This window comes from Lepisosteus oculatus, chromosome 12 (assembly GCF_040954835.1).
Source record: "Lepisosteus oculatus isolate fLepOcu1 chromosome 12, fLepOcu1.hap2, whole genome shotgun sequence".
NCBI lineage: Eukaryota > Metazoa > Chordata > Actinopteri > Semionotiformes > Lepisosteidae > Lepisosteus > Lepisosteus oculatus.
Genome location: NC_090707.1, coordinates 15,218,796 through 15,242,154, shown reverse-complemented (window position 1 = coordinate 15,242,154; position 23,359 = coordinate 15,218,796). Strand labels below are relative to the sequence as shown.

General features: G+C 35.0%; 1 protein-coding gene across 2 annotated transcripts in view; it reads left to right on the top strand.

Moving 5' to 3' along the window:
• csrnp3 (cysteine-serine-rich nuclear protein 3) overlaps positions 1-15,090 on the top strand; it is a 46,923-nt gene extending 31,833 nt beyond the window's left edge. For both annotated transcript variants that reach the window (XM_015358981.2, XM_006636611.3), the window contains 4 exons: positions 3,496-3,669; positions 9,766-10,025; positions 11,832-12,128; positions 12,578-15,090. In XM_015358981.2, the coding sequence (XP_015214467.2) occupies positions 3,522-3,669; positions 9,766-10,025; positions 11,832-12,128; positions 12,578-13,672 (1,800 nt within the window). In that variant the 5' untranslated portion in view covers positions 3,496-3,521 and the 3' untranslated portion in view covers positions 13,673-15,090. The remainder of the gene's footprint in view (positions 1-3,495; positions 3,670-9,765; positions 10,026-11,831; positions 12,129-12,577) is intronic.
• The last annotated feature ends 8,269 nt before the right edge of the window (positions 15,091-23,359 follow it).

The window sequence follows — 23,359 nt, the reverse complement described above, 5'->3', positions numbered from 1 at the left end:
GTTGCCTTCATGATGTTACCAAATACTCTGAGTGAGACGTGGAAAGCAAGTGGTTTCAAATTGATGAATTCTAATTAATGAGTAGTTATAAAATCGCATCTCATTTAGCTTTGCAAAGTCATTCATTAGAATCTTCTCTCAATTAGAATGCAGGGCTTATCTTGAAACAGTCTTCAAAGTTACTGTTTATTCTTTAATCAATGGACGGAATTCAGTTGTTCCAAAAACACTTCATTATATATTGCTGCTAAAACCATAGTCATCTTGTATTATTTAGTTTTTAGTTATGATCGTTATATAATAGGATTCTGCAAATGTTAGATTTGTGTTATTCCATATCATATTCCATATCATAAAATATCTAAAATAACCAACTGTGCATATACAGTAATTATGTTTAATACAGTTATACAATTTATCCCACAAACTGTATTTCACCAGTAATCCATTCACGTGCACTGTAGTGTAAGTAATCTAAGTATATTTAACAACAATTACTTTTCCTGGGCATTTAAGTGTGTGAGATTACACAAAATTGTTACTAATGTTCTCTGCAGCTATGATCTAGAATACATTTTCACCCATTTCTCATGATCAGCAAACACTTTTAGAACAAAGAAAAGTTTACATAATTCTTCAGAAATTGTTCACCGAGACCTCAAGAAGTTTGATGAAAATCCTGTATGTTGCTTAGCAACATCGTGAAGCAATAGTTCTATGCTACTAGTTTAGCTATAAATTAGCACAGATTTATTTAGGTCTTCTTCTACAATATAATAATAATAATAATAATAATAATAATAATAATAATAATAATAATAATAATAATAATAACATCACTTTATTAACCCTTTAAAATTTCTTGCATTAGGAATTATCTTTTTGCATACCCCAGCTTGCTCTCCATGAGACACACAGTGGGATTGCTCTGCCAGCTGCGGGATTTGAACTGGCAACCTTCTAGCCAAAGGCGCAGATCCTTAGCCACCGCTCCGCTCCAATATACTGTAGTACTAAATATATTTGTAAATGCAAAATTACAATAGGTCCTTTGTCTGAATTTTACATCGCTTTGATACAAGATAAGGCTAATAGCTAAATTACCATAATCTAAATAAAACAATCCTATTACTAATTTTAGGTACAGAGATCTCAGATTGAAGGTTTGCTCAATTCCTGTAAAAAATTGAGCAGAGGCCAGAAAAGATTAAAATAGAAATGTGACTGTTTCTGACAATAAAGAACAATATTCATAAGGAATACATGGCAGCCTCCACTATATTCTTATATCAGAGATCTCAGAGGTTCACTAATCAGCAAGTAGATAATTGTAAACCGTCTGAAAGAAATAGGATGCTTTTCCTAGAAACGCCTTAACCAGACTTCCTGTTTAGAGAAATAATGCAACTAAGTAAATAGCTAGCATTGTAATTTGATTCATCATAATTACATTTACAAAGTGTAATTACTCACTTAATAGCATTACCAGTTATGACAGACAGAAATATATTGCCAAGAATATAGTGATGTAAAGAGACAATTTACAGTGATATATTTTTTGCAAAACAAATGCGATATCATCTTAATCACATAATTGTTGTTTACCAAATCACAACATCATATATGGTTTTTAAAATCCATTCTGGTTAAATCCAAAATGTTATTTTATATATATATATAATTACCCATTACCAGCGTGTGTCATTATGACATATACAATATTACAAGTTTTACATAATATTAATCAATATTGGTACTTTAAAAAGATACAGTAAGTATTAACATATTGAGATATTAGCTTTAGAAATTTACTTCGGTGAATTTTAGAAGTCTGCATTGTTTTAAATAAATATTTTTTCTTTAGTTAGTAGTAATTAGGGAAAGATAATTTAGTTAAATTACTTCCCCATGATAATTATTTTTATGATTTGTGGGTTTTAGAAACTGTTTACAGCTTGTCTTTTTGTTCTTTTCAATCATTCTTATTGTTTCATGAAGATGCATTTTCAAGCTTACAGCTTCAACACCAGAGATCTGTCTTTGCATCCTTTCAGCATGTTATGGAAAAATATTCCTAGGGGATGTAAAGACAATCACTGACACCCATTAATGCATTGTTGTAGTCAGTGATTTTGAATTGTGGATTTTCTGAAGACAGTAAGTTTTCCCTGCTTTGGTTTTGTTTGCTATAATACAAAAGAAAAACTGAGGTATTCTAAAGAAAATGGGGTTCGTATTGAATTTACATGTATTTTGAATTTTTATGTGCTAGACTCTTAACTGAATTATGATGATGAAGTGGTTTATATACAGTGTGGAAATACAGCCATTGAAACACATTTCCATAAACCTTATAACCACAGGGGGCCTGATGTCCTAAATATGCTTCATTTCTAATGAACAAGTCCTACTTGTGTGGAAGCAAGGATCACACAGAGCTCCTCATCTGGGCTTCACTGCTGCTGTCAATGCCAGCTCTGCGGCGTCTCTATTTTGGATCTGCTGCTAATCAAACAGCAGTCGACTGCTTATATTTCTACAGCTTATTTACAATTGTAAATTTTGTTCATTTAATATTTTGCAAACTGACTCACCTTGCTATTGTCAAGAGTGCGTTCAAATATAGGCACTGCGGTATACTGGCCTTTTTATAGCAGTGTTTTTTTTTCCCCAAGATCGGTTTCTGCAAACGAACTGTTATACAAACATTCATGTTTTGTAACCCAGCTCTTTTATAAGCATGTAATCAAACCTTTTTGCTTTCTGTTTTCAAATTTAGCACTTCTTTTTTTTATTCTTTACACCTCTATTTATGTGCATTAATTCAAACTTTTTGGTAACAAACGTGCTTCCAGAGCATATCTTGTTTTGCGCCAAATTAAGTCCTCGTAGAAATATTGAGATTGGGCTACAGGGCATGCATTTTTAATTTCCCTTAAGATGAAAATTAATTATTTCTGAGCCAATGGATATTTTCAATTTCAATGTAAAAGGACATTTGCAAGAAAAAAATAAGATATGCTAGAAGCACTGTGTTTCTGGTAGAACAGCTATAGTATTGTGTTTTTTCTAACAGCCTTAATTGGCATTTCCTGCATCCTCTCTGCAATTGATGAAATTCAGTTACAGAATTTGTCTTGACAATCTTAGCAGTATACAGCAGGCTTTTAGGTTCTTAATGATAACTGACGTATATGCTTCTAAAGATTGTGGAACGTTAAATTGAATGCATGTCGTCACAGACAACCAACACTGAGCTGTCTCGCATTTTTTTGTGGTGGTCAATTGATCAAAAAGAAAGAAGTGAACTTCCTCTCCGCGTAATATCGCATACAATTAGTTACTTTCTTTCCATTGAGGTCCTCAGCAGCACACTGATCAATTGCTGGAGGAATGTCGGAAAAAGAGGCTCCTATAGCTCACTGCTAATTAAGTGTGTTGAGAATTCCAGCAGGAATACACTCGGTATTAAACAATGCCTTCCTTGTATAACAGGTGCACCTGATTGCAAGCTCGAAGCCATGAGTGGAATATTAAAGAGGAAGTTTGAAGAAGTGGATGGTTCTTCACCGTGCTCGTCCTTGCGGGAATCTGACGACGAGGTTTCCAGCAGTGAGAGTGGGGACAGTAGTGACAGTGTAAACCCTTCCACCTCCAGCCATTTTACTCGTGAGTGACATGGCGTTTCTCAAGCCACGTTTGTTTCGTTACTTTCCTGGTAGAACATTGTGTATTGCTTCCAGGTTTTTTTCTTCAGACAACATTGTGAGTAGAATTATTTTTGGGAAATTAACAGAGAGAGTTCTGGGTGGGTAAAAATATATGCAGATTGTGGCTTTCACTAACTCTGTCGCAGTGTATGTGTTCTTTTGTCTATGTATGAGGAAAAAAACTACCCTTCCGACAAATGAGAAAAGTTAGCAGGAAAAAAAAAAGATTCAATGGGCCTGAATTTCCACAGTGGGCAAACAGCCCATGTAATTCCTTTATTATGGAATGGGCACCTTGCCCACACTTTCCCTATAGTGGGGAAATAATGCCTAAAGTCTCCGAAGTCCTTGAAAACTGCTGAACTGTTTTTTTTTGTTCCTTACTTTTAACAATGCTGTCATTTTTCCCCCTCTTTAAAACAAGCAAATAAGCTTGTCTATGAAATAAAATGATTTATGGAAACCCCTGCTTTAGAAAATATTTTGTTTGGTATAATAAGGCTTAAACTTTGGCCGTCACTAACAACGTGAAGGAAAATTATATTGAAAACATCCCTCCATGAAGTTTTGCTTCTGCAAACCATGTCAGGTAAATTTGTTTTTGCATGTGCACAATCTTGGCAGCTTCAATCTTGAAGGATTTAGTTCAGAAAATAGGTTGTTCCTCTCCACCTTGTATTCTTTGTTAAATAACCACAAGCCCATCAAGCCCCTCCAGTGTTAAGAATTCTACCATTGACACTTTTACGTTGTCTTTCCATTTTTTTAAAAGGCCCCAGTACCATTAAATAAAACTAAATGGAAAATGTGGCTTTGATCTATGAGCTTTGGTTTGAGCACACTGCTCATTCCATTCTCTCACACTACGCTAGGTGACGTTGCTAGTTTCTTTACATGTTAAGCCGTCTTGATCTAGAGACTGGAGCTGGAAGAAACTCCCTGCAGACTCTAATGTCGTATCTGTTCCTACTGATAATCAAAGCCACTGACCTGGGGATTAAAGCACCCAGATAACACACTGTGCAGATGAATACAGAAGGAAGAACTGTCTCTTTAATAACGGAGGGCTTTACATTTTAGATTTTTTTATCTGATCAAAATATACAGTAGCTACCTCCTTAAGTTTCATCAGTTTCTTTACGATTGTTCCTTGCTTTTTTTCTTAATTGTAATTTGTTTTAGATCTGATAAAGTGTGAAAAAGATTACTTGTAAACCAGACTCAATCATCTGTTATCTTGGTTGTAAAGATAGTGCTGAAAGCAAGGAAGAATATTCATCCCTTATTTTGGATTCCTGTATATGACAAGCGACAATGCTTGAAAAGCAGATAAATTAAGAGTTTTGTGTAACCTACAGTAACTTTAATTACTTGAAATACTATAGGAATTGCGTAGGCTGCTGATAAAAATCTCCCTTTCCTTATGTTGTGATTACTGAATAAGTAACACATAGTAAATTGTAGAATGAAGTGAATTACCTGTGTAAAATATTTTAGCCCTTCTAAAGTATGTGTAACATGTTATACATTAACTGATGACTAATTCCGGTGACTTTATAATTGACGTCATTATAATTTCTACGATGCCATGCAGTGCTAATGAAAATGAATTTTTGAAATTTCATTGGGATCAAGTCATACTGGTCCACCTTGAGTCGTTTCAGGGTAAGACAGAGACCACATTCCATGGCTTAGGGGCACGTTTTTGTCAATCAACTGGAAGAACATACTCTGACAACCCATGTGCCTTTAACTGGGCTGTTGGCTGGCTCTTTACTTGAGATTTCCTACCCTGACCCCTTCCCCCTGAATGTATTTTATTTTCTGTGTAGTCAGTCACCCATGTGAAACCATCAGATTAAAATGGATGAACACTTTATTTGCTCCAGATGTTTGGAGAGAGCCGTATTCCTGTACTGCCTTTGTTTAATGAGGCTTCCACAGCACTAGAAAGAAAATACTATTCTTTTGCAAAATATGTATTTTAGCATGTGTTGCCTGCTATACCAATTTAACGTTTCTTTTTTTTTGCTGAGTTGCAAAAAATATATATATTTTGTGGTAAAGGCAAATGTCCCATCAAGGGTCTGATGCATTAAATTGGTATTAATTTAGCTGATGCTTTTATGCAAGGTGACTTCTCACATTTGTACCCAATTTTATATGCAATGAAGTATCTTACTACCTTGCTCAAGGGTACAACAGCGGTGGTCATCCCTGATGTGGTTTCACAGCCACATTTAAATTCACAGCCTGCCAGTTATGACTCTAAACCACACACACCAATAGATTTATATATATATTTATATAAACATATAAAGATTTCTTATGTCTACTCATTTCATTTTCCATAATCTTGAGACCGGGTCTTGAATGCAGCACTTTAATAATTAAAGACATACTGGAACTGTAGAGGGAACTTACTTGCCTCGAATCCTGATTTTAGATCAATTGCAGCAAATGTGAAGAGTCGTACCTTTTGTGTTTTTCAATGTATTCCATTGCAATAAATTCTGTATTTGCTTTTTCCATCTTTAAAGAATGTTTTTTTAGAAAATAATTGCAAGCTCATATGCATGGCTTACCGTAGACACTTCTCGTTTTATGATTGATGCCAGTCATATAAAGGAAACCAGCTGTTTAGTAGTAATCCTGTAGTGGAAAAGACAGATTACTTAGCCCAGGCATGTTTAATATCGGCTACTACTGAAATATTTTGACCTGTCATGTATATGTATATGCCAATTTGTAGCAGAGACATACTTTCACTTAGTGTAATGTGTACTAAATACAATTGGAACATTTTATGGTGAAATGTAATTCTGCCAGGTATAGCAATATGAAGAAAAATCATAATGATTTAAAATTTAAAGGATTGTCAGGGAATTGCTTTATACTAATCATTAAGATAGTAATTGGAAATACAGGAATAAAGTGCATTATTTGCTTTACATTGTTTTAGTCTTACAATTGCTGAATGTTGTAATGTTGTAATAGTGGTATTGAATTAGAGAACAAAAAGTGAAGATTTTGCATTTGCATTTCCACATACTAATGTGTTCTTTCAAGTATGATTTCAACACCTTGTTAGACCTAATACCGGATTAACACATTAAGATCTATGTAGTTCATAAAATTGTTAATAGAATGCCAATTAGAATGAATTGCAACACTAATTCAATTGTATGTTCAGTGCACTGAAGGTGCTAGCATTCTACTGAATGAACAAGCAAGCTAACTGTGAGCAATTTGCCATACTAAATTCCATTATGTGGACTGTCTTTCCACTTGAAATGCTTAAAGTAATTGTTGTAGCAACACCAGATCAATAAATATAGCTTGATCTCATACTACTGTATTATTAAGGCATTTGATATAATTAGCCATGTGCTCTATTATTGTTTCTTTCTTCTATGTAATCCCTACATTTTTTTTGTGTGTAAAATACAAGTTATCACAACATAGAAAGAAATGCCAGCATGACCTCATAATGTCTTTCTAGTAGAAAGGAAACATATTTTAAGCTGTAATTTTGGTAATACTATTATATTTGTATTATATTTAGTATTATGTTACTTTAATAGATTATATTTGTGCAGGAAATGTCATTGTAATTTCTAGGTTTTACCTTAATCTCAGCAGATCAATAATTTACAGTTTGCTGTTAGGTACCACAGTGTTCTGAACTGTGTTATTAAGCAGTGTGAATTGTACACTGACAAGATACTCTGACAGGTAGAATTTTGAAATACATAATCACTGCTTGAATAAAACTGATAGTAAAACAATCAAAGATTAGACAGTTGTTTTAATACTAAATTCATAATACATGTATATTGAGATAACTCAATATTTTATGTGAGTTATAGGGACATACAGTATATACAGTATAAACCCTAGTAAATAATCAATTTAAACATACAATATTTTAAAAGGAGGTATCACTTAAACTTGCTTTTAAAGACAACAGATATATTATACAGACAGAGTTAAGGAAGGATAATAATTTCACTTAAGAAAAATATTGACTGAAATACTTCCTGCTTGTAGGTAAAATAGTGCTACAAAGAGCCTTGACTGAAATCAAGAGTGCTCTCTTAATCAACTGAATATAAGAAGGATTTAATCGTGTCATTGTTATTTTTAAGAATGTAAAGTACATCATTTTTTGGAGTAAATGTTTATGGATGGTAAAGCTTATTTCTACAAATATGATTCACGAGATAATTCTAATACTTTACTAGCCAACACTTAGTTAGCATAAAGGTGAAAATGGCCTCTAATGACATTAGATAATCTAGTCTCATCAGCTTTAGAAGTAAACTGATATTAACGTGTGCACATTAATGTTATAATTCTATTTAACTATACTTCATAAATAATATCATTTTTTAATGAAATGCACCCCTCTCAAAATTATAATAGCTAAACGCTGTTGAAAGGAGAATCTTGATTTCCTCATCTAAATTCCTCATATTCTAAAATTTGGTGCTCTGGTCCTGCTCTCCTGGATTCCCCTCATCTGTGTAAGATGTGTGTTCATTGTCTGTGGTGAAGCGCACTGTCCTCATAGCATGAGCTAGTTCTCAGCTGCTGAACCAGATGGTTCCCATCTATTTTAATGTATGTCAGACATCAAGAGAGGAACTGTGAGAGCCACGCAAAATGCTTACACACTGGATTCCTGCCAGAAGAGGGGGGTTGGGATTATTTATTTTGCATGTAAAGCAGCGCTGCTCTTTTTCCCCCCCAATAAATGTGACTAAAAAGCAGTGGTGGCATCAAGTAAAGGATGTGCGTTTTCAAATGCGCATTGTTCAAAATGGGGACTTTGCTCACAATGGGTGTTTTTCGCTGCCATGAGCCCACTTTCATACAGTAGCTCTGCCAGAGAAGTGAGGTTCTCTGCTTTTAATTTGGATCCTTCAGTTCTTCTAAGGCAAAGCTATGGATGGAGAGACTAATTTATATATTTTTTTAGTAGTGGAAGCAGAATATTAGGATCAAAGGCACTGCAACAAACTCAGCAAAGCTCAGAAAGTCTTAAGTATGTCTGCTCTGCAGTAACACTATCTCCTGAATTGGGGCTACACTATCCATTCATCCTTGCCTGTGGGATAGCCCTTTTTATGTATGCTGTAAAAATATTAGTCTTTAAGATGGTAAGCAAACTCATTATCCAATGACAGAGTCCAGGAGGCATTCAAGCTTGTGTAAGTCAGGGTAGTGTCACACTGGCTTAGCTATGAAATCAGAAGCTGATTCAGCATTCCTAGTTGAGAAGGTAAGGGAGCCTGTCTCTGTGGACATTCCTAATGAGATTTTCTAAAGGGATAGCTCAGGTACAGTATAACTCAGAAGGTTGTGCAGTTGACTGTGCATATGGTGAACTCTAGACATAGAGCAGACATATGCTCCAAAACCTAGCATTAAAAAAGGATATGATTTCTCTCATGTTTAGGGTTTCAGCACCAGGAAATGTGTAATACATTTAGCTCGGGGCTACATATTAGATCGAATTAGGAGACCAGAATGACTCCTTTTGTAACATAAAAAAAACAGCCGTGTTCAAAACATGAAAGAGTTGAATATGCATATAGTTAAAAATACATAAACATATTTAAATAAAAAGTGATTCATGGATAATGCAGTTCTTGATTAAAGAGGTGGTTTCTGCAAAGAAAATGTGCTGGAGAATTCCCAAAAAAATGAACCCAGTTTATTATAGTTGGCAACCCAAAAAAACTTTTCCCTATTTATTTTTAAATAAGCATAGCATGGAAGTCTAACAGAGAGCCATCTGAGCAGTTAATGTTAAACGCCAGTGGTGCACTCAATTTAAATGTCTGTAATTGGAGTTACAGTAGACTCGTTTATTTTCCCAGAGATCATTCAAATAACTCCAGGATCTTTTACAAATTACTTTTGTACGAACGATACCAAACGGAAAGTCCAGTTGACCAAATTGAGTTTTTTTTTTCACAGCACGTGCCATGTCTGCAGCACCAAGGGCATAATGGTAACATCTGGCTTTTTCATTTCATTTCGGATGCAGCGTCTTCGATCTTGAAAAGGGAGAAGCGAATGAGGACGAGAAACGTGCACTTCGAGAGCGTCACGGTCTATTACTTCTCCAGGAGACAGGGCTTCACCAGCGTCCCCAGCCAAGGGGGCAGCACCCTGGGCATGTCCAGCAGACACAGCAGCGTGCGCCAGTACACCCTGGGGGAGTTTGCCTTGGAGCAGGAGAGGATTCACAGGGAGATGCTCAGAGACCACTTGAAAGAAGAAAAACTTAATTCCATAAAGCTAAAGGTAAAGTAACACACAAAAGCATGGGTATTCTGAAATAAGTGCCTTGACCAGCAGTGTTGTAAAATAAATAACTGATCAGGAGGCATCAGATTTTACTCTTACTAGGATGGTATTCTTCTTTATATATTTTGTACTTTTGAATCTGTTTCATAATTCCTTTTATCATGCCAAAACCTTATGACATGAAACAGTTTCCCCGTGTGTTTAATACTACTCAAGAAATGCTGCTCAAATCAAATAAAAGGTGGGCTGTACCTTGCTGTGTTCCTTTTGGAGCCATTTTACTGAAGAAGACCCTCTGACCACCTGATTTCCTGCAAATGAAAGGCGTAGGGTTGATACATGAGAGTTAGAAACTCGAGAGTTCTCACGTGTCCAATAAAAAGTGGAGAAAATCCAGTTTTTCTGCAGACGGGGAACATCTACAGTACATGAGAGAATCACACCTATAAATGCAAGCTGTTTCAGGTGACACCTTGATTTACATAAACTGTTTAAAGCACAGTTCAGCTGATGTAATAAACCTGAGAATTTTAAAAATGTTGCGGCAGGTTGTTTAAAAATGTGTTTTAGAGCGCCTACCCACATTATCTTTTAAATGTTATTACTAGAGTTGCATATGTAATTATACAGTAAGTAAATTATATTGCTACAAATTAATTTCATGACCATTTGAACAAATGAGCAAATACACAGTAGGCTTTACCTGGAATAAAATAACACTCCCTAACCAAGTAATGACCAGATCACCGTGGCTCAAAACGGGAAGAGACACAGGTCTACTGAGATCAGGTTCAGAGGTCTCCCGTGCCTGTTGTGGTTGTCATAGCTCAAGCTAATTTCCATTTTCCTGTGAAATGGGGTTTTCCTTGGGAAAATGGATATCAATTTTCGGTGTTTTCTCACATTTGAGATTCACCCTGTCTGCAGTTTTCTCCCAACTTTTCTCCGGAACATGCACGTGCACTGCCAATGCCCATGCCACTCACACCGCATACTGCTTTTCATTAGTATTCAAATGTTTTCAGTGGTTCTAACAATATATTCAATCCATTGATTGAATCGATCCACAAAGCATTGATTCTGACATAGCACAAAAATTGAAATAGCGGAGTGTTCACACAATCACCCCGTGTAGTGAAATGAGATCACAGTATTACAATGGTCGATGGGCGCAGGTGTCAGTGCAGTCCGAACAGGTGAGTTTTGAGGAGGCGCTGGATGTTGGCCAGAGAAGCGGGGTGTTCCTGATCTTCACTGATCTGGTTGCAAACCACGGAGCCAAGGGAGCAGAAGCAGCGGTCAAAGGAGATTGGAGAGCGAGGGGAAGGAATGACTAGTCGCCCAGCCAAGGAGGAGCGAAGAAAGCAAAAGGGGAAGTAGGGAGAGACGAGAGACTTGGAGGTAGGAGGCAGAAGAGCAGAGAAGAGAGTGAGTGGTAAGACAGGACAAGGCCCTTGAACTAGATGTGACAGTGATGCCGTGCATTTGAGATGTTTCTTCATCTTTCTCTATCTTTTCAAACCTTTCAGAAATATAGACAGTAAAGACAATTGAGAACATACTGTAGCAGTTGTAGATTTTAAATAAAGTAGTCTATTTGAAGAAAATCTGACTCTAGCTCTTTTACTGAGGTGTATTTGCCTCAATGAATAAATATCTGAATGACAGATTTTGTTGAACATCACCAAGAGACTGAAGGATACACAGCACAGTAAAAGCTCTGGTTATAAATGAATTGACATTGCTTTCTGATTTCCGGTTTATTTCCCCAATTTAACTTAATTTGACCTTTAATGCTTTTAGCTGACTAAAAATGGTACCGTGGAATCCGAAGAAGCCAACGTCCTTACAGTGGATGACATTTCCGATGATGACATTGATCTGGACAACACAGAAGTTGATGAATACTTCTTCCTTCAACCCCTCACAACCAAAAAGAGGAGAGCTTTGCTGAGGGCTTCTGGTGTGAAAAAGATAGATGTAGAAGAAAAACATGAGCTCCGCGCCATCCGAGTCTCAAGGGAAGACTGTGGGTGTGACTGCAGAATATTTTGTGATCCTGAGACCTGTGCTTGCAGCATGGCTGGAATTAAATGTCAGGTAAATGTAAAACACACCATACTGTATGTTGTGTTGTATCAATTTTATTTGAATTTGAAGCCATGGAATTTAAGTTTCCTGCACAAAATTCTGTAGTGTCCAATTATGTGTGCATTGTTCTCCAGTACAGACCTCTACGTGACTAAAGCATTTTCTAAAGCACATCTGCCTTTCTGATTATAATTGTAATTTATTTCAGTAATGAATAATAAAATAGTAATTTGAGTACTAAAGCATAACATTAAACAAAGTATTAATAACCTACTTTATAGGTTAAAATATCACATTTTCAAATCCTATACTTTTTGTCTTAAAATATCTTTTAATGTCCTCAGAAATCAAAGCAAGTGTAACTTGGATTTTTATCTTGCGCAATTTTTGTATGACAGCCGGCAAGACAAAATGAAGATTAAGTGGTTTTTTAAAGTTGCTTTTCTGCTTTTCTGCAGGTAGACCGTATGTCCTTCCCTTGTGGCTGCACAAAAGAGGGATGCAGCAACACTGCAGGTAGAATTGAATTTAACCCAATAAGGGTACGGACTCACTTTCTACACACCATAATGAAGCTTGAACTGGAGAAGAACAGAGAGCAACAACAGGCATCTGCAGCAAACGGTTACCATGGTGAAACGAATGTTCACAGTAATCCCTTGGTCCAGGCCCAGCATAGTCTTGAGTATTCCCTTGCAGATACTGTTCCTCAGACTGCAATAATGCACCTTCAGGCAGCTGATGAGCTAGAGGAGCCAATAGAGGATGAGGAAGAAGAAGAAGATGAAGAAGAAAATGAGGATGATGAAGAAGAAGAAGATGATGGCAGTAGTTTATGCAGCGGTCTTACAGACTCAAGCACACAGAGCTTAGCAGCTAGCGAGTCCGATGAAGAGGATGACGAAGAAGATAAATCAGATGATTTTGGAGAAGGAATGACTCCACCAGTCGTATCAAGGGCTGAAGTGGTTCCTCTTTCCTCAGTATTGTGTTATTCAGATGGTACAGTGGTCCATGAAAATCACAACAGCACCAATTCCTATTACACTAGCTCATCAGTGGAGTATTATCAGCTGGAAAATTCCAACACTGCTGCAGGGAACATAGCAGCTAATCAAGGCAACGAGGCCTACAGTGAAGCTTCATCATACCAAGACAGGGTTACCAATAACAACGGAACAATGTCATTGGTGCCTTACAGCATGACTTCTGAGCAGTACACAGACTATTCTCGGCAGCAGGATGAAAGGTATACTAATCATCACTTCGCAGTCTCAAACGGAGCATCCTCCGTTATTGTCTGTTGTACCCCTGACCAGGAAAACAACGTTCAGTCAAATGGGATATACTGTGAACAGACTCCAGGCCACTCTCAGATGGAGTTTCACAACTACTTGAACAATAATTCTCAAGACCGTTATGTCACCAATGGGAATTGTTTCACAGTTGAGCAGCCAAAGGAGGTTTCAAATGGACTCTCTGAAGTCTCCCCTCTGCCAGACAATAAAAAGAATCCTACACTTGAAAGCGTTCCAGAGGTCACGCCAGTTTAGGGTCCCTGACCCGTTTAGATTTTTTTTAATTAGCCTTGGTCCAGTAATGCAGTAGTTCTCAGCTTTGACACTGGAGGGAATCCTGAGTCTTTTGGTTTCTGTTCCACATGAACTCTTAATCACTGTGGCTAACTGATCCCTTTAATCAAACTTTTTTTGTGTGATTAGACCTTTTTAACTTGTTTCCGCACTGAGTATTTTCTTCCAGAAATACTCCCCTGCGGGCATGCTTTTTAAAGAAATTTAGCAAACAGAGCCCCATCCATTCTCTTTTTTAGTTTTTCCATCATATTTCATAGGTCTGATATTAATTATTCAATTATATTAATGGTGTCCATAGGTGGGAATGACATTGAATCAAACTATCCAGCATAATAAAAAATTAAACTTGTTTTCTTCAGAGCCCCAGTTACATTTCACACACCTGAATGAGGGTATATGTGAATAAAAAGGGGTTGATTCTTGCTAGTAATTCTAATTACTAACCCTCATTTGGAACAAAAAACAGAAAACACAGGTATACTCCAAGTCTAGGATGGAGTGCTACTACAATAATGAACTTCTCAAATATGATTAATTGGTTCAAATGTATGTTATTTAAGAGAAAGTTTTAAATTGTGGCTAATGCTTCAGATATGTATTGTTTTTTTCTACTTACATGACTTGATTGCACATGAAAGTCTCATTTTTAGATCTTGCCTGTTTTATTAAAAGTCCAAGTTATGAATAATTTATGTAGCTTTTTGAAAACATCTGTCAAATGTTATTAATTTAAAACACGAAGTGAAACAAGATAAAAGACTTTAAAAAAACTGTAAGCTTAAGCCTGTGCTATGTAAGTATATTGTAATTTCAAAGTATCCTTTTAAAGGATCTAGTTTTCAGCTAATCTTGTGGATAGAACTTTTATATGTTCATGTGTCAATTGTGAGAAAAATGTTTACTGTATCAATTTATTTATGGGATTATGATGTGTATGTAAAATATAAATGTTTTGATAATGAATAGCATGATATTTTTTAGCTGATGACCTTGCAAATTCAAGAATAAGCTGACTGACAACACAAGTTGACTGAAATCACTCAGTGTACTGTATAAAATGTTTTATCTGTTTTATCACAGACTGTATTTAGTATGTCCTTTTTATAGTTTATGAAAGCATGCAACTGGATCTGAAAAGTGCTTTTTGTTTTCATCTTTCTTTGCATTCTGGTTTAAAGACCAAAGCATTGTTTGATCTGAGACATTCATATTTCCATAAAAAAGGCTGCTTAAGCACTTTCTTTTTACAATTCATACCAAGAAGGGCCAGTCGCCATATTAGGAAAATGTCAGTCACTCATACTTGAAACATTCTCCAGTGGTAGACAGTAATTTAATAAATTGCATTTTGTGAAGTAAACATTTAATGTTTTTTATTCAGTATTGTTCCTGCTTCTTGCTACTATCATAACCTAGAAGTATTTGATTGTTTTAAAATAGTCTTGGTCCAATAATGGTGTGGTTCTTAGCCCTGACTCTGAAGGGACCTTTTTGTCTTTGTGGCTTTCTTTCTACCTGAGATACCAGATCATTGACTATTTTTACATGTGCGAATTGTCACCTTTCATAAATGTACTTGTAGAATGATCATTTTTCTGAAAGAATTTGTCGGTTTTTCACAGTGCTTTCTATTTTGATCATTCCGCCATAAACACTCATTGAATTACAGTGTTTTACATGATTATGCTTAAGTGTTATAATTTTGATCTAGGGCTATAATTCTCTACACAAATCAGATATTTCCCTACGTAAGTCAGCTATTCCCACAGATACCATCAATAGTTCATTGAGATAAACTAAAAGGTTATTTCCTCCCTGTGTGATGGGGTGCTCCACATCCGTGTTAGTAAATGCAGTCAGTACTGGTGAAAAGTGGGGCAGTAAATATAAAAACGACTACTACCTTTCTGTTACATATTTTGGCATAATTGAAATTAAACACAATGAAACCTATTACAAAATCTGTGCTATTTGCAGGCAGGAGCTGTGTCTTAATGTGGCTGCTTTTAAATTAAGCCTTTGCTTTGTTTTTTTCAAACTCAAAAATTTAAGGAAGCATTAGAAAACAAAGGTTATGAGGGATGATCTGTCATTATGCTCCCATGGGTGTGCGCATACTGTATACGGTGCCTTGGAAAAGTATCCAGACCCTTCCTATGGTGAATTACAAAATGTTGCATACACGTATCTTAAACGTCATATTTTGTTCAAAACCCAACGCTCAGACTGAAGACTTTCAATGCTAAGATAAGTCACAGAAAATGTCAGCAAAAAACTAAGGAGGAAAAAAAAATAATGTGTGGATTGCATAAGTATTCAGACCCGTAAATTCATTGCCAGTATTTGGTGGAAGCATGTTTTACAATTGCAACTGCAAGTCACTGTCCTGCCGAAAGGTGATTTTTTGTCCCCATTTTAGATCTGAAGCAGGTTTCCTGTGAGTACTTTGCTTTGTTCTGTTCATTCTTCACAAGCTTCCTAGACCCTGCTAATGAGAAGCAGTATCATAACATAACATTGCCCCATCTTTGTAGTAGGGACAAAGTGATGCAGTATATTTGGATTATGTTTAACGTAGTGCTTTGCATTTAGACTAGAAAGTTCCATATTTTTCTCATTTTGACCATTGATACTTTTACCACATATTTACAGTATCAGTACTGTGAACACGTGCTTTGTGCCAAACTCCTTGTGGCATTTAAGATGTGTTTTTTTAGTTTAAAAAAAGACTAAGGATCTTAAGATTAATGGTCTTGACTTCAACTTGCTTAAAGAAATATTACGGGTCTGTTTTCATACTATCATGATGTGTGCCTTTATGCATGTTGTTTTTAAAGTTACTTTTTCTTCATAGTTCCTTGAAATTCACTAGCTGACTAAGATACCTTACAGAGACAGGTTTTTGTACTCTGAAATTCTGAAAACTATTATTATTTCACATAGTGATTAAGAGTTTTGTGCCAGAGCAAAGGTATCACAACTGTGTTACATATTATCTATTCATTTTGGGTTTTTTTTCATGTGTGGATTAGGTTGTGTATGTAGCGAAGTGTCATGATTACAAGCTTTAAAGCAACAAAACGTGAGAATTATGCATGGGTCTGAAACTTTTGTGGGGCACTGTAAAACAGAGTAATAAGCCAAAGGTGTCCCTAACATCGTCCTACAATAATTTGAGGGTGATTTTCGGTAATAATTTTATGCATGTTCAAGAGTTAGGAGGTCATTTTATCTTTTTACCATTTTTTATTGTAAAAGTGATTGATATTTGAGAATTCAAAATTAAATAGAAAATGTACACCATCCAGTAATACTATATTTTTCCTTCTGTTGTCTATCCCTGAATGAAAATCATTGTACTTTAAGAGCAATGTGTTTTAACATAATTTTCATGTGAATTATTATAAGTAAAGAGTCAAAAGGGAGGCTTAAGATTACAAAATCAGAAGTTAAGTATTCTTGTCTTTATACCACTTGCATTACATTCTGCTCTTAGAAACCAAAATAAATGTATTTTGGATTGCAGTACTAAACCTCATACAAATAAGCTGAAAAAGTAATGCATCATAGAATTTACTGTAATTAAAGGACTAAAAAGATCATGAAATATGTCACGGACAACTAAAGGAAATAGATGCAGTTCTACTATGGCCACGGAACTGAAACCAGAAAATATTATTATATTTGAATTTTATATTATATTTGAACTTCACATATACAAATTCCTTAAGTTGCTGAAAAGAATAATAGACACTTCTGTAAGTGAAATTCTTTGAGTTTTCAGATAGGTTTTAAGATCTTTCTGTAAATTTTCCATTACCTTGGGCATTTAATGTAATGTAATTATAAGAGTTATATGAATAGTGAAACAGCAATTTATTTCCTTTTTCAAGTATGAAGTGCAATATCATTTAAAAAGTAACAGTGCAATCAACTTTCTTTATAGACTTTGTCCATGAGGTTTATAGTGGCTTTGACTACCAAATGCTTAAGATGTAGTTTAGAAATGATCTTGTCTTAAATATTTGATTTTTCATCTGGTCTATGTGCAGTGTTGTACAGTATATTTGCTTGATCAGTTGGGTTGCAATACGTATAATTATGCAGGATAAAATATTAGCACATGATTTTTAATGAACTACTTCCCCCAAAAAATTCCAATTGAGATGTCTAATTAAAAAAAGTCAAATCATGGTAATTGGCTATTGATTTAATTGATGCCCATCCACCGAAAACAGTAACAGAATTTAGACAATCTTTAAAGACTTCATACAAATATAAAATTATGGTTTATAGAATATAGAACTCTTAAGAAGCAAATATATATTTATGATAACAAAACTCTGGAAAGGGAACATTTCAATTAATATGGTGGTACATGAAACCAAATACTTTGTGCTCTATTCGTCATTTTTTTACATCAGCAATAATAAATCTTTATATCTGTGAAATGTTCTGGGAACCTTTTTTTTCCTTTAAATTAACATCCAAAAGTTTTAGATATCACAAGCAGACTTGAAATGAATGAACTTTAACAGCCAATTTGTTTGCATTTACAGATTTGTTTTATGCATTACATAATTATTAGTAATTTTCAGGATCTACAAAAAGTAAAGACTTGTTTCATTTTCTTCAAAGTTCACTCTAGATTTTTATTTTAGCTTTTGTTTTAATCACAGTTCTTGAAATGTATGTGTTACAGAGCTGTAAAGGCTGTCTTTTCAGTGTATGAAGACCAGAAAACATCATGTACATACAGTAGGATTGCCAGGCATACAGATCTTGTGCCAAAGTATCAGACAGTTATCTAATAAATCCTAATTAGCGATACTCTGATGTATTTATCATTTTCAGTATTGATTTAGAATGATATTATGAAATATGTATTTATTGTGGTTTATTACAGTAGTCTGTATTGGAACTTTTGACCTTTTTTAGTCTTAAATTGTCTTTTGTTTCATGGTTGATGTAAATTGTATTAGGCTGTAATTTTCTTTTCAGCTGTATGAGCCTGTTATTGTCCAATTCAGCTTTTCAAATGGATTAATCAACTCCATGAAGTCAGTGAAACTGGAAAGTGAGTTTTTATTTTTATTTTATTTTTTTGCACAGGGCACTATTGCTTTTAGATAGATGTACAAAATTGTCTTTCAGTTTTTAAATACAATTGAGAGCCAAAATGCAGTTATGTTGACTTCTATTTCTCTTCCACCAGTATCACTTTTGGAAAAAAAAAATAAAACATTTATGGAACAAAAAATTAGTTGCCTTTAATTTGTGTTTAATTAATGATCTGTTTAGTCATTCAGCATCTAATGAGTTATTTAGACTAGTTTGCATTGACCATTACATGTGATCAAAATGTGAAAAAATAAAGGTTTGCAAAAAGCCAAATAGCAGAAAAAATGAGAGACATCACCATATATAAATTTCATATGAAAGTCGTATTGCCATCCTTTTTGTCATCGTTTACAGATTAAGGTTTTTCCAGATTCCAAAATATTAGACAGTATGATTGAGGGAAGTTGGAATTGGAATCATAGAACTATGCTTTGTGAAAAGTGTGATTAAAGACTTAATAACGTAAGGAACAAAAGTCAGGCCAGGTAGGAGATCTGTTGAAGACACATCCCATGATAGTGGAGAAGACCCTGTTATCTACTATTAAGGGCTTTGGCATTAAATTCTTTTTGGATGCTGAGAAAATGTTGCCACCAGTTGGGCCAGAAAAATAGCCAAACAAATGCCGCAGTATTGTAATAACAGACACTATGTTGTGGGGGTTGCTGTCGTTCAGATGAGACCTTGCTTGGTCTTTAAAGATACTATAACACAGTTCATTAAAGTAGAGTGGTCATGCTGATGACATTTGTTCCAAAATCCCACACTGGGTTTGTGCAAATTGGCCTAAAATTCAATCTTAATTCAAACAACTGTTTTCTCATTCTAGACAGTTAGAATGTTTAAACATGAGAGGCCACACATCCCACGTACCTGTAGTTTATTTAGCTATTAGTGATTAAATGATCCAGGGAACCAGTCCAGCTGTTTTATTAATGAAACCAGGGTACTGTATGAGCTTCAACAACATGCTGGAGTAGTTTGTTCCAGATTCCTATAATGCTTTGTGGACAAAAGTGCCTTCTGTTCTCAGTATTAAATGCACTTTAATGTAGTTTCCACTTACCTTCTGGTTTTCCACTTTTGATTTTGAAGTTCATTTTTAGATTAATTTGTCAGAGGATTTTAGGAATTTGAATACTTGAATCAATGCCCTTATAGTCTTTTCTGTTCAAGAGTAAAGAAGTTTTGGTTATTTTTGACAGTCACTGTAACACATTCCTTTTGAGTGTGGAAACGTTTCTGGTCACTCAAAAGAGTAAACTTTATCAAAAGCCTTCTGAAACATAGCATATTGTATGCTGTTTTTTTGTTTAGAGAACTCTAACAACTAGCACGTTATTTATACGAGAACTACCTTTCTAAATCCATATTGACTTGTCCCTCAGAATCCTGCTGCCATATTTATTACATGTAACAAGACTGTAGAAGTAAGAATATTGGTCTTTAATTACCTGGCTCCGTTTTCTCACCCTTCTTATGGATGGGCGCTGCAAAAGCAATGTTCTAGCCAATGGAGTTTACACCTGTCTCAATAGACTGCTAAAGGGTTTTATTAATGACTTTGGAATAACATCTCTTGTTTCCATAAGTACAAATGTTTGGATACCACTGGGCCCTGGAGGTTTGTTTATCTGAAGTACTTACAGTACCTGAAACACTTCTGCTTCTCCTGTACTAATATTATTTGATATAGAACTTTCTGTTAGTTCATCGTGTGGCATATTGTATTTTTCCTTTGATAAATACCTGAAAGAAATATTTAATATTTAAAGAAAGATTTAATACATCAGTCATTTCTCTTTCATAATCTACAAGTTCCATATTTTTAATCCCTTACATACTGTATGTTATAATAACAACCTTAATTTTATATAGCAATTTGTATGATATATTACTCCCATAAATACTGTACACTAAAACACTAGAGACATATACACAAATTAATTAAAAGTATAAATGTGGTTTTTAAGACATGTTTCAAAAACTTGTAAAATCTAAAAAAGTCATGTACAGTAGTCATTCTACAGTCTTGGAGCTAAAGAATAGAATATTCTGTTAGTGTTCAGTTTCTCTCACTGAAAGAAAGACAAAGCCTAAATTAAAAATAGCTATATTGAGAGATACTCTATTGAATTCATGCTGGAAAATATTGGAACAAGAGCAGGACTAGAACCATACTTTATCCATTGCTGTTCTTTTAGTGCTTTAATGCTAAAAATATTTAGCCTTATATTGCAGGATTCCTTTCTATCATTATTTATTTATAAACTGAACAAAAATTACAGTACAAATAGTGTATTTTGGTTTTTATTTGACTAGCTAATTTTCCTGTTCACTTGACCTGGAGTCTCATTGCCATATCTTAGTCTGAGGTTATTAAAAAAAAACATTTAAATTATGGCATAAAGGAACACAGTTTACAAGACATATGAAATAATCCTCTTGGTCTAAATCTTGGTTTATGAAGGGGTACTTTGTAAATTATACTTTCTTGACAATATAAGCACCTAGTGTGTATTAAAATACAGATTTTATTCTTAAAAATATAATAGGTTCCATCTGGAATTTTCATTTTTTTCTCAAGCTGAAAACAATAAAAAAGATTCAATAAAATGCTCAAGTAGGTGAAGAGCTCCATCTTTTGGTTAGTAGAAAAATCAGAATTCAACTGTCAGCCACCTACCGTTAGAACAATGTAACTGTAATTCTGTTTGCAATTAGCTAGGAAAACTGCATGAGTATTGCATGTAATGCATCTAGATCAAACTAAAATGGAGTACTGTATTTTATGTATAGACAAGAAAGAGGTATTTGAAAATGTGAATTATCGTCAACAGTCCAAGATTTGAAATGGCAATGCACATTTTCCATAACAACCCTATATGGGCAATCAAACACATTACACATTTCAATTCTAGATACAGGACTGATTCACAAATTAGCAGAAGAATCCTGTACTATTTAGTTGTATTGGCTCCGTTTTAGTTCAAGGAGTTTGTTTTTGTAAAGGTTAGTCAGAACACCTTCATGTACGTGGATATTGCTGATGTAATGTAAGTGCCTATGGCCTTGGAACAAGGCAAATAAGCATTAACTAAAGAAAACAACAATCTGCTGCTGAAAGAAATTAGAAAATGGTTTATCTGAAGAACAGTGAGTCTTTTCTTAATGTCTCAAAGATAAATTCAAGACTTCCAAACATTTTCAACTTACTTAAAAATGCAAACAACTTGTCATACTTAAACATTCATACAGACTGTATTGACTGGTTACAGTCAATATACTGTATGCTGAGAACTCCTGACAACCTTCCATAATTAAGAGTGAGGAAGTATATACATGTACAGTATATACTGCAGTACAGAGTTATTTGCCCTCCTTCAGTGGGGGAGTAGAATTCCAAGGACAATATCCTTCTCCATACTGGTGGTGTGTGGTACAGTGTGGTAATTTGACCCCATCCATGTCATTTCAGGTATTATCTTTTATCTATATTCAAATACCAATTAGGAACAAGGTCCTCTTCACATATCACGTTTCTGGGGAGATTGTTAGAGCTAAATTAATTACTAATTGTGTATGCATTTACATAATCTGCTGTGTTATAAACTGGGGAAATCAACAAAACTAAAACAAATGGGCCTGTTCGTCGTAGTTCTTCTCAGCACAGTCCCATCGTACATCACCAAATTTTAAACTTATTGGGCAGAAGAGTATTACTCACATGCTTCATTCTATACAGTAGGTAGAGGGAGAGGGATACATGGTTGGTCTAAAAATGGGATGTAAATATCTTTATCGTTCCTAAAAGATATACAAACTAGCAAAGAGAAAATATTGGGTTTTGTGCATGGCAGCAGGCTTCAAGAAATACACTGCAGGGTCAACTTTATATACATGCAGGTACAATAAAGATATTACTAATACATCTGAAATAAATGAACAGCTCACCCCCGTTTCCATTTGAAGGACAGATGTGTATGATTATTGTACTTCACATTTGTTTTTATCAGTGGATAGTTGGAATAACTCCCTTCAACAAGACAACTACAAAACTATGTAGGCGACAACAGCAGTCACTGAACTTTTCTGCTCCGAACACATTCCTGAAAATTCCATACTCCGGTGCTGAAAGGGATTGTAACAGCGCAATACATTCTCTGTTTTACGGTGGCATGCCCCCAGACATTTCAATCATTGAAAGATGAATGAGGCACAACCTTTACCCACCACACAGAGGATGTTGCTGTGCCCACATTAATCTTTTTTTCTGCCTGTATATAAGATGCTAAGGCCTCCAGGTTTTTCTCACTGTATCACATCTGGCCTTGCCATTCAGTTTTAGGTCCTCAGGGAGCCAAATGTTTCTACAAATCTGGAAACTGTTCTCCATATGTAGCACCTGACAGAATTAGTGGGATTAATACGCTCTTTCAGTTTCTTTTAAGACACTTCAAATTACAGTGTAAAAAAATCGAATAAATCTAAAATCTAATCAATCAGATCAAATCGTAGTCTTGT